Genomic DNA, 17,176 nt, shown 5'->3' on the forward strand with positions numbered 1-17,176 from the left:
GCCATATACGTTCCAACACTGTGGCGATCTGCGCTTGTGTAGAATTTTGTGCCCACACTCCTGAGTCCAGGTTCAAGGCCCACCATCCAAGTGGACATAGAGTTAGATTACAATTATGCTGAGCAAAGCGAGGCCATGCCCGAATCGTGGCGACCGAAGCAAGCCCACAAGGGGCCCTGTGGCAAAGTGGTCTTACAACAGTGCTGGAACGCATATAGCAGTGTCGCGCATGCACACTCCAGCGGGCAGCAAAATGTGATGGGTAGCCAAATGTGACGTGACACCACTTCATGGTCTAAAACAGCCAAATGTGCAATGTTTGCAAATAAATTTTATACAATGTGCAATGTTAACAGTACTATTCTTACCATGTTTTGATGTTTTGTACCATTAATATGAAACCTTTTTAATACAATTTTTCTACAATAAATTACATTTTCTATATGTAAAGTTTTATATATATATATATATATATATATATATATATACATATTTTGGTTTTTATTGCCCATAAAATCCCACCTTTTGAGGTTTATTCTATGTATTACTGAGGTATGATGGCAATTTACATGTGTGGTCTGGTGAATCGCCCAAATAACAAATAGCATGGGAGACTGGACGCTGCCATGAAGAATATGTACCAAATCAAATAAATTGTTTTAAAATTTTGTGTAGTGGGGAGCAGCAGTTATATTAATGCTTTAAGGTCAATATTAAAATTGCCAAATTCCTTTAACCACTTAAACCCCGCACTATTTGGCTGGCCAAAGACCAGAGCACTTTTTGAGATTCAGCACTGCGTCACTTTAACTGACGATTGCGCTGTCGTGCGATGTGGCTCCCAAACAAAATTGATGTCCTTTTTCCCACAAATAGGGCTTTCTTTTGGTGGTATTTGATCACCTCTGCGTTTTTTTTTTTTTGCGCTATAAACAAAAAAAATAGCAACAATTTTGAAAAAAAAATGCATTATTTTTTACTTTTTGCTATATTAAATATCCCCCAAAAATATATAAAAAATGTTTTTTTTTCCTCAGTTTAGTCCAATACGTATTCTTCTACATATTTTTGGTAAAAAAAAATCGCAATAAGTGTTTATTTATTGGTTTACACAAAAGTTATAGCTTCTACAAAATAGGGCATAGTTTTATGCATTAAGTACGTTAATCTGCCTGTACGTGCCCTTCTGATGCAGTGTATTTGCATGAGGCGGTCGGGAAGCGGTTAAATAACATGCCTCAGGGGTGTTCTAAATCTGCCTATGAAGTTATACATCTGTGCAATATATACAATCTACTACAGCAAAACTGAGTTACAAAGAACAGCGAATACTGTTAAATGACAACTCCCAGCTTCTTCTTTCTGTTTGTAAACAAATGGCTGGGGATTCCCTTCATCTTAATGTAGATGAGGGTCTGGTATAGATGTTAATTGGGGACCCAAAAAATAGTTTGGGGTCCCTCCTGATAATACATTATTATCCTTGATAAGGGCCTGATATGGATGCAAAGGGGAACCCCATGCCAAAGAGGCAAAAAATAATAATGCGTTGCCCTATCCGAATTTCATACCCTTATCCAAGCATATAGCATGCACCCACCCCACCCCCCCCCCCCAACAGCCATACCAGACCACATGCTTTTAACGTGGGGCAGATACCTTGATAGGGGAGACTTTCCTGGCAAAGCACCTTGTCCCAGAGGCCTCTTCCCCACAACCATAGCTCAGTGGTTGTGGGAGTCTGCTGGCCAACCCCACTCTGCATGAATGAGTAAGGGGTACAAAGAGCATGTAAATAGGTACACACGTTTTCACAAGTCCTTTATTTAAAAGAAAAAATGTCCCACATTGTATATTGTCAAACGCATCATTCAGTGATGCAGATCTACATCAATCACGATGAACGATACCCTCCGACCCACCAAATAAAACCCCATATGCCAGCACGATCTGCTGCCAATGGCTGAACTTTGTTAATGACATTTCCCAGTTCCTGGCGTAGAATGTAAAAAAAGGGGCTGGGTTTCCCGGGTGATATCATTGACCAAATGTGGACATGATCATATTTGGTCGAGGACATTACAATGATTTACTTATCTATTTAACTTTTGATAAATCTCCTCCTACTTTCTGTTGTGTCTATGGGGCAGGACGTGAAGAAATTTCCCCAATGGGTCAGAGATGGCAGAAAAAAAAAGGTTTTGGTTTTAACCACTTGCTTAATTGGGCACTTAAACCCCCCTCCTGCCCAGACCAATTTTCAGCTTTCAGCGCTGTCACACTTTGAATGACAATTTTGCGGTCATACAACACTGTACCCAAATGAAATTTGTATCATTTTTTCCCCACAAATAGAGCTTTCTTTTGGTGGTATTTAATCCCAGCTGGGATTTTTATTTTTTGCTAAACAAAAAAAAAAAAAGGGAAAATTTTGAAAAAAAAATCATGTTTCATAGTTTGTTTAAAACTTTACAAACAGGTAATTTTTCTCTTTCATTGATATGTGCTGATGAGGCTGCACTGGTGGGCACTGATAGGCTGCACTGATGTGCACTGATAGGCACAGTTAAGGGGGCACTGATAGGCACAGATAAGGCGGTACTGATGGGCACAGATAAGGTGGCACTGTTGCCTACTGCTAGGTGGCACTGGCAGGGGGCACAGGTGGGCACTAAAGATCTTTAGCAGCTCGCCGTGATCAGGACTGATGTCCCGATCACAGCTGCCGGTGATCGGCTTTTTTTTTCTCCTCACGCTGTTAGCGAGAGGAGAAAAAATAGCCGATTACCAGCTCTGTTTACATCACGTGATCAGCTGTCATTGGCTGACAGCTGATCACATGGTAAGTGGTCGGGATCGACCCTTTACTCCGATCTGTGATCCAGCGAGTCTGTAGACTCGCTGATCACAGAGTGTGCCGCGCGTGCCCTGCAGGGGGCGGGCAGGCTGCTCGGGCACAGGACGACATCAATAGACACCGTCCCGGCAAAGCAGGACCACTCTGTAGCTGTCATTCGGCTACAGCATGGATCTGTAGTGGTTAAATATACTTTAAAGTGGTTGTAAACCTCTGAAATGAAACATGAACAAAGAATTCTCTTCTGTAGTGTGGTTTTGCCTCTATTGAAAGCAAAGAGTGTGATTTCTATCTCCTCCCTCATTTTTTTTTTTTTTATATCTGCAAGAGTCAATATTGACAGTATATGCTGGCACCAGACAATCCTGATACCCCCCCCCATACAGCACAAAGCAGGTGATTGACAGCCTTAGCTGTGCATGATTTCCTATCAGACTGTGTAGAGGAGGGGGACATGCCTGGACTGGCAGCTGGTTCAGCCTCTCAATGAGCCACTGAGAGCCCAATTCAGCCACTTCTGCCCCCTTCACAGCCTGGCGATCCAGTTGGTGCTGGAGGGGAAGGGTGGAGAGCAGTGATTGACAGTCTATCCGCTCAATGAAGGCCAAGAACAGAGCGATCAGCGCTCTTTCATCGCTCAGTTCTCAATCTTAGAGGCAGTGGGGGATTGCTGCAGCATTGGACTGATGCGGCATCCACCTAGGTGAGTATAAATGTTTATTTTTTAAAATTCTCATACTTTTCTTTTAAGTAGCTAAATCTTATGTGATAAATGTTTATGAACTTTTACATACAAAATATCTAAAAAATCAATACATTAACAGGTATGTGGTTTATTTCTGCTGAAGCTGTTGCCTTCGATATTCCTTAGTGAATGGATATTTTGTTGGATATGTTTCTAAGCACACTGTTTTATTTGGTGCATGCCGCTAAATTATGCCAAGAGTATTATTGTATTTCTTTTCAGTATGATGTGCTGTATTGTGCTGTGGGAAGTTGTTTCTTTAGACCTAAAGCTGTATACGCTGGTCAGTAAGATGTAAAAAGTAGTATTGATTTGGCACACTATGCTTGCTCAGTATTTTGTTTGCTGTTTTGAGTGGTATGTTATGCACACAAAGTATGTTCAGCAGCTTGCAGTATTGGATTCTGAAATAGTAACGTCTTGACTAAGCTTTTGTTAAATATCTGGCCAGTTCCTACATTGATTATGAGTATAATATATCTACATTTTCTTCTTCTAGTTATATATTTATTTTAAAGGATTCAATTACCTTTACAGAAAAGATTAACTACTTGCCCACCGGGCACTTTCACCCCCTTCCTGCCCAGGCCAATTTCCAGCTTTCACCGCTGTCACACTTTGAATGACAATTGCAAGGTCATGCAACACTGTAACCAGTCAAAATTTTTATCGCTAATAGACATGGGCGCCGTCAATAAATTTGTTTCATTCTGTTCCGTTTCGATTCGTAATAAAATTAATTCGTACTTCGTATTTCGTGTCCGAAATTCCGTTCTGTTTCGTACGAAATACGAATTGTCGTTAACGTGTACGAACGTTCTTTACGATGAATTTAAAGGCAAAAACATTGCTCATTATGCTTTTTATGACTTGCAGAAGACTTCTGTGATAGAAGTCAATGTAAATTGCCTGAAGACATCAGTGAAGGATTTTCATCCTCTCTGGGCAGGCTGCCAAGAAAAGAACAAAATGATACAATGTTTCTTCTTCAATGGGCTGAACTTTATTCATTTAAAGACTAAATCTTTTCTGATACTTGTTGCTTACAAGTAAAAATCCAGTATTTTCTGCTAGAAAATCACTCAGAAGCCCCAAAAATTATATATATTTTTTAGCAGAGACCCTAGGGAATAAAATAGCGGTTGTTGCAATATTTTATGTGACGCGGTATTTGCGCAGCGGTCTTTCAAATGCAAGTTAGCCCTTTTTTTTTCGGTGGACCTCTAGGGAGCAGTGACATTAGCAGCGTGACATACAGCAATGACACCTGCACCGTGATAAAGGGCTAACTTGCGTTTGAAAGACCTCTGCGCAAATACCGCGTCACATAAAATATTGCAACAACCGCTATTTTATTCCCTAGGGTCTCTGCTAAAAAAATATATATCATTTTTGGGGCTTCTGAGGGATTTTCTAGCAGAAAATACTGGATTTTTACTTGTAAGCAACAAGTGTCAGAAAAGATTTAGTCTTTAAATGGTTAAACTGAGAACTTCTACACACGGAGTTCAGCCCATTGAACAAGAAACATTGTATCATTTTGTTCTTTTCTTGGCAGCCTGCCCAGAGAGGATGAAAGTCCTTCACTGATGTCTTCAGGCAATTTACATTGACTTCTATCACAGAAGTCTTCTGCAAGTCATAATAAGCATAATGACTGAGATCCGGAATTCGTAAACAAAAGTTAGTATTCCGTACAGAATTCGGACGCACGGCAATTCGTATTTCGGATCCGAACGTACGAATTTTGAGAAATTCGTACGAATTTGCATAGATTGGCAGCACTGGTGCGCACTGTTGGGACTGCGCTGATAATCAGTGCCCTGATTATCAGCGTATATGTCCCTTTTAGAAAAGGTGGTTATGGGCTCTCTTTTCCTCTTCTCACGCTGTCAGCATGAGGAAAGGAGTGCCGATAACCGGCTTCTGTTTGCATCCATGATCACCTGTGATTGAACACAGCATGTAGTAAAGAGCTGCCGATTGGCTCTTTGCCTCAATCTGTGATCAGCAGTGTCCTCCAGACACTGTGATCATAGAGCACGCTATCCGAACCCTGCAGTGGGCAGGCAGTGGGCACGATCACGGGAGGCTATCATTAGACGGCCTCCCAGTACTAGCCAGCCACGCTGTAGCTGTGATTTGGCCATAGCGAGGTCGGCAAGTGGTTAAAAGGTGAATGAACACCAGACACCCTCCCCACTCCAACTGTACTTACCCCTGGGGTTGCAAACAGTCACTCAAGTGGTCTAGGGATTTGAAATCCTGGCTCTTCTCCCTCTTTTTCGTCATCACTTCTGGCACGGACTAGATGGATTCTGATTGGTCAATGCCGGTTACAGTGATGATACAGCGGGGACCCGGGGTGGGGTGGGTGTGTGGTGTTAGGACACCTTTATAGTTTTTTCTGTAAAGGTGAACTAACCCTTTAAAGCCGAGAGACACAGCAGCGCTTATCTGAGTGTAGTATGATTAGTAAAGTTCAGCATTTAATGCAATTAAAAATTGGCAACTCACAAGAAGTAAAATGTGTAAAGGCTTGTCACATGGGTTAGCCCCTCTGTATGATCCCGATCCTGGTAGCTGGCGGGTTTGGGCGCTGGTGGAGGCTTGTCTGCTCTGGTAGTTTCCAGAACTGAATGCTTGTCAGCTGTGATGTCAGTGGGTGGGGGTACGAAGAGCTGTCAGGTGCGCCTTCGGAGCATGCATACCCCTTCTTCAGGCAGTCCTGCAGAATGACAGCTACAGCACAGCCAGATAGTACTGCGAGGCCATCATATGACAACCTCCCGTGATAATGCCTACTGCAGAGTGCGGGCAGGGCAGTACTCTCTGTGATCACAGTGTCTGTAGGACATTGCTGATCACAGATTGAGGTAAAGAGCCAATCAGCGGCTCTTTATCAAGTAATCAGCTGTGTTCAATCAAAGCTGATCATGAATGTAAACAGAAGCCAGTTATTGGCATGCCTTTCCTCAAACTGACAGCGTGAGATTTCTCCTCTAGTACGTTTCTGAGGACAACCCAAAATGTAGGATTTTCTTTTACTTTCACTTTTCATAACAGTAAACAGGACAAATAGAGAGGGTGCATTTCTTTATGGGGGCACAGACAGCAATAAAAGCTGACAAGCGTTCTAATCACTCTCCACTCTATCCAAAATGGAAACAAAGATTTGTCCTTATGTAGCACGCTCAAGTGTGCTATTATTGGCAGTGCAGGCTAATATATATTTTGGCTCATGGTAAAATGAGTCTTCTGGGTCAAACGTTTACTGCAGTTGAGGACTGAAAGACTCATATAGGCAGGACTCTGGTGCCTCCCCATGGTTTTAGAAGGTTGGATAACTTTTTGGAAACTGGAGAATGGAGGCCAGGATGGTTGATCTTCATATTTAAGGGAGCTCAGCCAGTCCCCAGGTAGTGGGCTGGCATGGTGTCTGAGCCAGCCCTTAAATATTGATAAGTCATGTTGGTCCGGAGTTAGGTGGAAGATGGAGTGCTGAGGAGACCCTTGAGTCGGTCACCCTTGAAGAGAACCCCTGTCGGGGGTCTCTGCCTCAGGCTGGGGCTCAGGCTGGCCTGGGAGGATTCTGGTAGTCACCACAGTTTGAAAGGAATCTTGCCTAGAAAGCAGCAAGAGCAAGGAGGACAGTGTAAATACATAAGCATGGTCAGGAATTTGTAAAAGAAAAGACTGTCACATGTAACAGGCCTTTCTGAAAGACAGCGTTGGGCTTAAATATTTCCTTTAACTTGGCCTGGGAAATCTTCAGTAGCAGCTAGGTAGGTTAATGAAGAAGTAACCAGGTGGGCTGGTAGTTCCAGCATTCAGAAGAACTGGGATCAGTGTCTACAGTTAAGTTGGAGTCACTCCTGTATGCAACCTATGACATTTGTGTGCTACTTTCCAAGGGGACTGAGATTTCCTAGTCTTTAAGGGGCTTTTGCTTTTATCAGAAACTGTCAGTGTTCAGGAAGAAAGACAGTACTGGAACGTGCATATAGGGAAAAAGTTGCCCCTGGTTTTCTTGCTATCAAGTTGGGCATCCCATAACTCCTATTCTCCCTAATAAAACATTAAAAAAAAGCTCAAAGACTGTTCCTTGTGTCTGGAGAAAGTTTGGAGAATACTTGTTGCCTGGCTGTACAGGAGTGGGGAACCAGCGGCTCCTTGGGGGGGTCAGAGCTACATTTAGTTATACTTTAACATAAAAAGTCCAATCCATTGCTTTCAGCCTCCTTCAAATATACAAATTCATTTTTCTCTTGCTGCTGTGACCTGACTTCCTGTTGCGGGGTGGCTACGTTCATTCTCCATAGTCCTACTGTATTTAGGAATGTAGCCACCCTCTCTTACTCACTCCTGAGATGGACTGTAGGATGTGTAGTGTGCATAAAGCAGTGCACATGACTGCAACTAACATGCACTGCACATTACAAACAAATAGAGATTAAGGGGAAAAAGAGAAGCTTGGTAGCTCATTAAAAAGGAAGTAAACTCAAAGGCATGATTTGTATTTATAGGTAAGCCTATAAAAAGGCTTACCTATAGGTACTAAAATTATGAAGTCATTGGCAAATGTGCTCTGAAGGAACAGACACCCGTACCGTTCCTTCAGATACCTGTGCTGTGAATGATGGCTCCCCCGTGCATGTGCATGAGTGACATCATCGTGGCTGTCACACAGCCGGAGTCCGCAGACCCCGAAAGGAAGACCGGGTGAAGGTGGACGCTGCCTCCAGGAATTACATTATATCACTGGGGGGCTTTGTATTCAGGTAAGTTTCACATAATGTGATAGTATGCATCACCTTTACCTTGCAGGTCAGAAAAAACCAAAAACAACCAGCGGTTTACAACCGCTTTAATACATTTCAAGGAGGCAGAGAAACCCAGTAAGAAACTATTTAATGGAAAAAAATATTACAGGGTCAGCATAATTACTTCTGTCCAATAAGCATGAAGTTGACCCAGGAAGTACTAATGCTAAACAAGGAAGTAGAATAGCTCACCAAAATGTGAAATCCTTTGTTAGCTCTAGCAGTAAACATATCTACGTCAACCAAATATCTAGCCATTAGCCTAGAGTTACACTTTAAAATATATTTACTGCCATTTAGGTTAATGGGTACATTCCATTTGGACCCTGTTAAAAGCATTCACTATCCAAGCTTTCCTTACCTTTTTTTAAATGTAAACATCGTCCAGTCAATGAGCTCTGTAATTAATGTCTGCAGTCAGTAAACTGTCAGTGTTGTAGATCACTTGAAGCAATTCACTTTTATTTGCCTAATGAGTAATGAACATTTAGTATTTTGGGGTAATCTGGTGTCTGCCGGTATGTTGACACGTCTATATTGAATTCAGCCAATAAGAATGAGCCTGCCAATACGAACTGTCCATTCGGTAATTTACAGTATCTTCAGCAGGGAAAACACATCGACAGGTCAATGTAGTTTGTTTAAGAATCAGCACCGTTTTACTATCTGGTGGAAATCAGCCCCCAGTTCCCAATAAAATCCCTCATGTAGAAAATAATTAACACGTTTTACAGTTTGTTTATCAAAGCGTGGTAAGATTTAGAACTCTTAGGATGAGGCTTAGCCAGATTATTATTGGTGATGCTTTCACTAGCGGTAATCCAACCTGGTACCAGTGACCCTAAATATTGGTTTGGTTAAAGCTGATCTCTGGGCACAAAAACGTATATATTTCTCAATAAACACAAGGGGGTTATTTACAAAAGGCAAATCCACTTTGTCCTGCAAATCTAAGGGATAGATCTGAAATGAGGGGAAGCTCTGCTGATTTTATCATCCAATCATGTGCAAGCTAAAATGCTGTTTTTTATTTTCCTTGCATGTCCCCCTCGGATCTACAGCGACTTTATTTCCAAGTGCACTTTCTAGTGCACTTGCAATGCAAAGTGGATTTTCCTTTAGTAACTAACCCCCAAAGAGTATAAATTCCCTTTGTGAGAATCAAATAAATGTCTTTACAAGCCCAGATATAGCCTGTAAAAGTAGCAGTGATATCATCACTATGCTGCCTGTACAGAGCAGTGTTAATTTTGTCAACCAAACAAAAAGCACACCACATTTTCGTCCACTGACTAAAACTATGACAAAATTCAAAAATTCAATTTTTGTTAATGAACGAAAATGAAACAAAAATGTGAGGCAGGGACGTTTACTCTTGGAACTTCTGCTTTCCACAGAGCTCAGCCTACTTCCTCTGGATGGAACCCGGCATTTGTAGATAGGAGGCTGTCTGAGCTGAAGGTCAGAGCACATTCACACTGCCAGCGTCTGGGCGTCAGCGGTAAAGCGTTGCTAAAAAATAGTTGTTTTACAGCACTCTTCAGCCACTAGTGGGTCGCTTTTAACCCCTGCTAGCGACTAAAAAAAGGTTAAAACCGCCCACAAAGTGCCGCTGCAGTGGCGCTTTGCTGGTGGTGCGGCGGCGCTGCCCATTGATTTCAATGAGCAGGGGTGCTTTTGGAGCGGTGTATTCGTTATACTTCTGTCAAAAAAGCAATATTCTTGTAACGTAACTTGGTTAACCTTAACTACTTCCCACGCAGCCAATGTACATAAACGGCCGGTTGGGCGCTCTCTCCTGAAGGAACATCCCTCAGAAGGAGGGGGATTGCGCGATGCACTCGTGTCACTCGGACACGGCACATCTCCGATCGGCAGGGGGGCTCTGTGATTGCTGATCACATGTGATGTAAACACAGAGCCGGTTGCTAGGCAATCGGCTCTCCTCTCCTCACACAGAAGTTGTCGGTGAGGAGAGGAGAGCGGATCGCTGCAGCCAGCTGGTGATCAGTGAATATGAGCTGTTTTTTACAGCTTTTTGCTCACTGATCACCAACCTAGTGTGACCACACAATGTCCCCAAAACACATGTCCCAAATAAAACATATCCCCAAAACACGTCCCCAAATAATAAAAACACCTGTCTCCCACATATGTCCCACTAAAATCACAAGTCCCAATGATTATCTGCACACATATGTCCGTGATCACCTGCGCACATCTGTACATGATCATTTTCGTACATCTTTCCTTGATCACACAAACCAATTATTATACACTTAACGGAATTTTTTTTTTACCAAAAACATGTAGTAGAATACATTTTGGCTTAAATTTATGACAAAATTTGATTTTATTGGATTTCTTTTAAAATAGAAAGAAGAAAATATTGTTTTTTTTCCTCCAAATTTCCGCATTTTTTCAATTATATTGCAAAAAATAAAAAACAGAGTCGTGAATAAATATCACTAAAAGAAAGCTCTATTTGTGCAAACAAAATGATAAAAATTTAATTTGGGTACAGCGTAGCATGACCGTGCAATTGTCACAGAGGACTGAAGGCTGAAAATTGGTCTGGGAAGGAAGGGGACGAAAGTGCCCAGATTGATGTGGTTAAAAACATTATATAATGACTAAATCTGTGTCTGTAGTGCATGTTCAAACCTTTAGGCTTGGTTTACACTGGTGCAAATCCAGTGTGGGTTCCCGCATCGCACCTGAATAGCACAGTGGTTCACACTGAAATCTGCGAACCGCTGGGGGTGTCAATGTAAAGTTAATGACACCCCAATATCGGGTTCGCAGATTGCAGTGTGAACTGTGAAATGGTGCAGGTATGAACAACCATGTGATCTGATCCCAGTGCGGACCAAAAAAAAGGGTCCTGCACCATTTTGGGGCAAATGCGATGCAATTTCAGCAATAGTGTGAACCAGGCCTAATACCATAAACAATAACCAATTTGATTTTTCACTCCAGGAGTTTATAATAAGTTTGGAAACTGTAGAGAAATGCTTACCCACCTCAATACAGGGCACTTACACTTCCTGCCCAGGCTATTTTTCCAGCTTTCAGCGCTGTCACAGTTTGAATGACAATTGCGCGGTCATGCTACACTGTAACCATGTGAAATTGTTATAATTTTCTCCACACAAATAGAGCTTTGGTGGTATTTAGTCACTCCTGGGTTTTTTATTTTTTCCTAAAAAAAGAAAAGAAAAAAAGACCAAAAATTTTGAAAAAATAAAAAAGTTTTTCTTAAGCCCCATACACACTATCAGATTTTCTGCTGATTTTTTTTTTCCTTCAGATTTACCAAAACCATATAATATGAATTCAAACCTTAGGCGTTTCAATTTGTATGCAATCAGGCAGACCCTTGCACTACATGGTTTTGGTAAATCTGAAGACAAAAATCAGCAGAAAATCTGATAGTGTGTATGAGGCTTTTGTTTCTGTCAGTAAATTTGGTAAATAAGTAATTTTTCACCTTCACTGATGGGTGCTGATGAGCCGGCACTGATGTGCACTGATAGGCTGCACTGATGGGCACTGATGAGGTGGCACTTATGGGCACTGATTAGGTGGCACTGATGAGGAGGCACAAATATGGCACACTTATGAGCACTGATAGGCGGCGCTGATGGGGGGCACTGGTGGGCATTGGGCACAGATAGGTGGCACTGGTGGGCACAGATAGGCATCACTGGCGGGCACAGATAGGCGGCATGGATAGGCGGCACTGATGGGCACTGATGGACTTTGATGGGTTTCATTGATGGGCAGCAGTGATGAGCATTGATGGGCAGCACTGATAGCTAGCACTGGCATCACTAATGAACACTGATTGCTGGCACTTATGGGCACAGATTGGTGGAAATTGTGGGCGCTGGTTGGCACTGATTGCTGGCAGTGGTGGGCAATCATTGCTGGCACTGGTGGGCACTTAATTGTAATCAGGGCACTGAATCCGATTTTAGTAGACTAAAATGTACTGAAGATTTATTCGACTAAGTACGAGTAAAACTAAAACAATTGCAGAAGACTAAAATGGGACTAAAAAACATAAATGGCATTTTAGTCAAATAAACTAAAACTAAAACTAAACTGAAAATTGCTGCCAAAATTAACACTGGTACAGAGAGCATGGTCTAGACCTGCACTATAACATTGTCTAGACCTGCACTGTCAAGGTGGATTTAAATAAGTTGCTACTGTGCTTATATTAATGACTATAAACATTGGATTTCCAGGTCCTCGGATGAAGGCTGGTACCTGTATGCAGACAGCTCCAATGGTGAATTTGGGCACACAGCTCAGATCATGACTCCTCTTATTTCTCGTACTGGTCCCAAATGCAAGTTAACATTCTGGACCTATATGGATGGCGCAACTGTGGGATCATTACAGGTAAGTCCAGCAGCTCAATTTTGTTTGTTTTTTTCTTCTCTACTATTATCCTTTTCATTTCTATGTTTTCTGCTTGATAGGCCTTCGGGCCAATCGAGGTCTTCGCGACTACAGGAGAGTTGAGTTTGATCATTGCTGCAAGCGTATGTGGTGGTGGGGGGGTTCTATATGTTAGTCTGCATCCTTAGATTCTCGAGAGAGATGGGTTTCTCTAGCATTAAAATTGCATTATTTGTGCGTCTTCTCCTACCTTTTGATCGTCTTTAGAGAGGCGAGATGTGACAGGATGGGATATTGTGTTCTCACACCGCTTGATGCCTATTTTCTTTTGGTATATTGTTCTCTTGTTTGGTATTTTATTTTATATTTCTAAAATGTAGATGATAATATACCGGGTTTATTGTTAAAATTGCATTTTTCTTTGTTGCATAAGATTTGTACCCCGGTTTATAATCAGTAATTGTTACTTGACACAATGGCTAATGCTGGATTTGTATACTTTAAAATTTTTCTGAATAAAAATGACTGTAAATGAAAAGAAAAAAAAATCCTTCAATAGTTTAAACTGATTGGTACACTAAAAACTATGTGAGCCAGAGCAGTCTCACTTCCTTCCCATGTTTACTGCGTTGGCAAAGACCACTGTGTATAAGATTTCAATCAGAGATAGAGAAAGCCTGATGGCAAACGGCTCCTGCTGTGCTCCTGCTTTGGAAAATCCATAATGCTGTGGGAATCCTGTGTCACCTTAAAACATTTGTTTATATATAAAAAAAGAGCTGTATAGATAGTACAAAATCACATTTAAAAATTTAGTTTAAAAACATAACCCCCCCCCCCCCCCACAAATATGATTACATGAAGCCAGAAAAACGCGCCATAGCATAAAACTTATTTATTATCCCCTTCCCGCGACAATCTTTAAACACTTCAGCCCCGGATGGTTTTACCCCCATAACCGCTTTAAGACTGGCTGTTTGATGGCGGCAAAATGGCTCTCCTGCACGGCGGCTCACACAGGCTCAGTTGCGGGCGGGTTGGGAGAACACGATGTTCTCCGGCAGCCCGTGGTTGCCTTGTACATAGGCAGAATGTGGAAATGCCAATGTAAACAAGGCATTTCCTCATTCTGACAGGTGACATGACAGGGCTCTACTGTTCCCAGTGGTCGGGAACAGTGATATCTGTCATGTCCCAGTAAGCCCACCCCCTATCCCCCCACAGTTAGAAACACTCATAGGGAACACAGTTAACCCCTTGATCGCCCCCTAGTGTTAACTCCGAAAAAAGATTATAACGCACATATACAAAAATTACATTTAACTCCTGCAAGGCTATTTAACCACTTGCCGACCAGCGCACGACGATGTACATCGACAGAATGGCACGGGCAGGCAAATGGGTGTACATGTACGTCCCTTTAAATTTGCCGCCCTGCCATCGGGACCCCCGTGAGTCTGGTCGCGGGACCCGCAGACTCGATCGCCGCGGGCATACCCGCGATCGTCTCACGGAGCGGCCAAATGAAGAAATGCTGTTGTAAACAGCATTTCTCCATTCTGCGTAGCAACTAGTGACACTGATCTCTGCTCCATGTGATTGGAGCAGAGATCAGTGTTCACTAAATAAAAGCCCAACCCCCCCACAGTTAGTAACACACCCCTAGGAACACTTAACCCTTACACTGCCACCCACTGGTTAACCCCTTCACTGCCAGTGTCATTTACACAGGAATCACTGCATTTATATAGCAGTGATTACTGTATAAATGACAATGGTCCCAAAAATGTGTCAAAAATGTCCGATGGGTCCCCCACAATGTCGCAGTGACAATAAAAATCGCTGATCACCGCAATTACTAGTAAAAAAAATAAAAATAACCAAAAAGTAAAAAATAATGTGTTTTTTTTCAAAATTGTCGCTCTATTTTTGTTTATAGCGCAAAAAATAAAAACCGCAGGGGTGATCAAATACCACCAAAAGAAAGCTCTATTTGTGGGAAAAAAAGGACGTCAATTTTGTTTGGGAGCCACGTCGCACGACCGCGCAATTGTCAGTTAAAGCGACGCAGTGCCGAATCGCAAAAAGTGGTCTGGTCTTTGACCAGCAAATTGGTCCGGTCTGAAAGTGGTTAAAAACACCTGAGCATATTCCGAAAATATGGGGATTTAGTTACACCATATGGCCACATAGTGCTAATCTAGTGTTAACTCCTTCCCTGCCAGTGACATTTACAATGTCGCAGTCCCGATAAAAAATCAAAGATGACCGCCATTACAAGGAAAAAAACAAAGGCAGGGATAAGGGATCTAGCCCTTGGGACTTTAAAGGTGCTGATGTGTCATAATAGAAATAGTAACCCAAAGGTATCATAAAAGGCACAAAGATTTTTATTACACATTAAGTACAAAATTATAATCACAAAGCCAAAAAATGTAAAATCAATTGTCCACATTATTGTTTAACAGATTAAACACAAACAAAGTGTGTATTAAGAATGCTCATAGAATATACCACTCAACATGTTTGGCTCCAAAACGAGCTTCCTCGGGAGTAGTCGGTATATCTACTAGATGAACTGTAAACAAATGTAGCTATAAATCAAATATATATTCAATATAGATATACCTAGTGTTAAATGCATTCAAAGAGTAATATTAAAGATAGATAACTAAAATGCCTGAATTGTATAAACAATTCTCTATCAAAGGTATCAAACCTATTTGTATTGTATCATACATGGTTGTTTAATCAGTGTAGGTCCAAATGTGATCTCACCTAAAACATCACTGCTGTGCAGCTTGCATCACAAAATTTTAACCCCATACAATGGGTAGTATAGAATTCAACCAAAGCCGAGTCCTAGATCTGATGTTAGGCAATCCAAAATGGAGGTCAGAGGAGAGCTGCCAAATATAGGACCTAAATTGCAAGATAAAAGGTCTGAAAATATAGGCAAAGAGGAATCAAATTCCAAATAAAGTATATATCAAGTGTGAAGTACCTAGATTTAATAGAAAGGTTTAATCAGCAAATGCTCTGTTAGACGCTGTACACAGTCATCATACAGGATTCCTTAATGTGTAGCAAGCTTGAATCGGCTAACAATTGAATAGGGGCCAGTCCCTGCAATATTTTTATAGAAATGGACAATATTGAAAAACAAATATTATGGTAAACTAAAATCATCAGTGCACAGTGACCCCCACACCAGAGACATAAAAAGCACCTATCTAATATACCTGTTTTAGGATGTATAAACGTTCGCTGTAGCACAGTGGGGAACAAGAGAGGCTTACATCCCCCTGGCTCGTTTTCAGATGACAGAGCAGTTGGCGGTCAAATGGTCGCATTTAACAGACTCTCCCAGCCTGGCTGCGGACATACATTGCGGGGAGGGAGACCGAGTGAGAGAGGGTGGATGGGTGTACAAATATGGAGCCCGAAGTGCCATCCAGTAGTATTGCGCATGTCTATACCCGCCCACCCAGACGTCTATGGGGATAAACCTCACCCAGAAGAGTTTGGTGGGGGTAGCACGGTGGTGCGTATAGTGCCTAGCAACAACGTTGCCGAAGCGCAACGTTGATCCACTCACCATCGAGGGTATCAACCCCGGAAGTGACGTGGACTTCATTGGAAAACCTGTTACTGCGCATGTACCTGATCTAAAAATGAGTAAACTGGAAAGAGGGCAAAGTATACCGGAAAGAGGGCAAAGCATCACACCGGCATATGAGCACCATTTTAACTCTTGGCAATTACCCAAACTTTTATTCTTTGGGGGGCTCGCCTGACCCAGAGAAAAGTGCTTAATAAATGTATATATAAAAAAACACATCCTCCCACCCATTTAAAGGCCTCCCCCCGAATGGGCACAACATCCAGGAAACGGCTGATTTCTCGTTCCCAGATAGTATGCCCTGGGTGTCTGTGTGACCTACCAAAAACAAAATTGGACTGATACCACTCACCAGACCAAAAACTGGCTTTAGTTATGATTAATCAATTGTTACATCAAGATGACAAGGTATGTAGATCATATTTGGACAAAAAAAAAGGCAATAATGTTTACAAAAAATATTTGAAACTTAAAGCATCGTTTAATCCTGGATATTGTAGTGCAGATAACTCATATATCCATTTGGTCTCCCACTGTAGGAGGATCTTATCATAATTACCTCCTCTAGGGCCGGGTGGAACATATTCTAATGCAAAAAAATGCATCTTACTGCTGTAAAAACTATGATTCATACCGACATGGCGGCTAATTGGGGTTTCCATGCGTTTTTTGGTTATAAGAGACACATGGTCTCTAATTCTACAGAGAAACTGTCTTTT

General features: G+C 41.9%; 1 protein-coding gene across 3 annotated transcripts in view; it reads left to right on the forward strand.

Annotated features, from left to right (window-relative positions):
- The window catches only part of MALRD1 (MAM and LDL receptor class A domain containing 1), a 696,170-nt gene that overhangs the window by 325,773 nt on the left and 353,221 nt on the right, over positions 1 to 17,176 (forward strand). For all 3 annotated transcript variants that reach the window (XM_077490931.1, XM_077490932.1, XM_077490933.1), the window contains one exon: positions 12,679 to 12,835. In XM_077490931.1, the coding sequence (XP_077347057.1) occupies positions 12,679 to 12,835 (157 nt within the window). The remainder of the gene's footprint in view (positions 1 to 12,678; positions 12,836 to 17,176) is intronic.

This window comes from Lithobates pipiens, unplaced genomic scaffold (assembly GCF_037356315.1).
Source record: "Lithobates pipiens isolate NorthernLeopardFrog02 unplaced genomic scaffold, aLitPip1_a1.2 Scaffold_19, whole genome shotgun sequence".
NCBI lineage: Eukaryota > Metazoa > Chordata > Amphibia > Anura > Ranidae > Lithobates > Lithobates pipiens.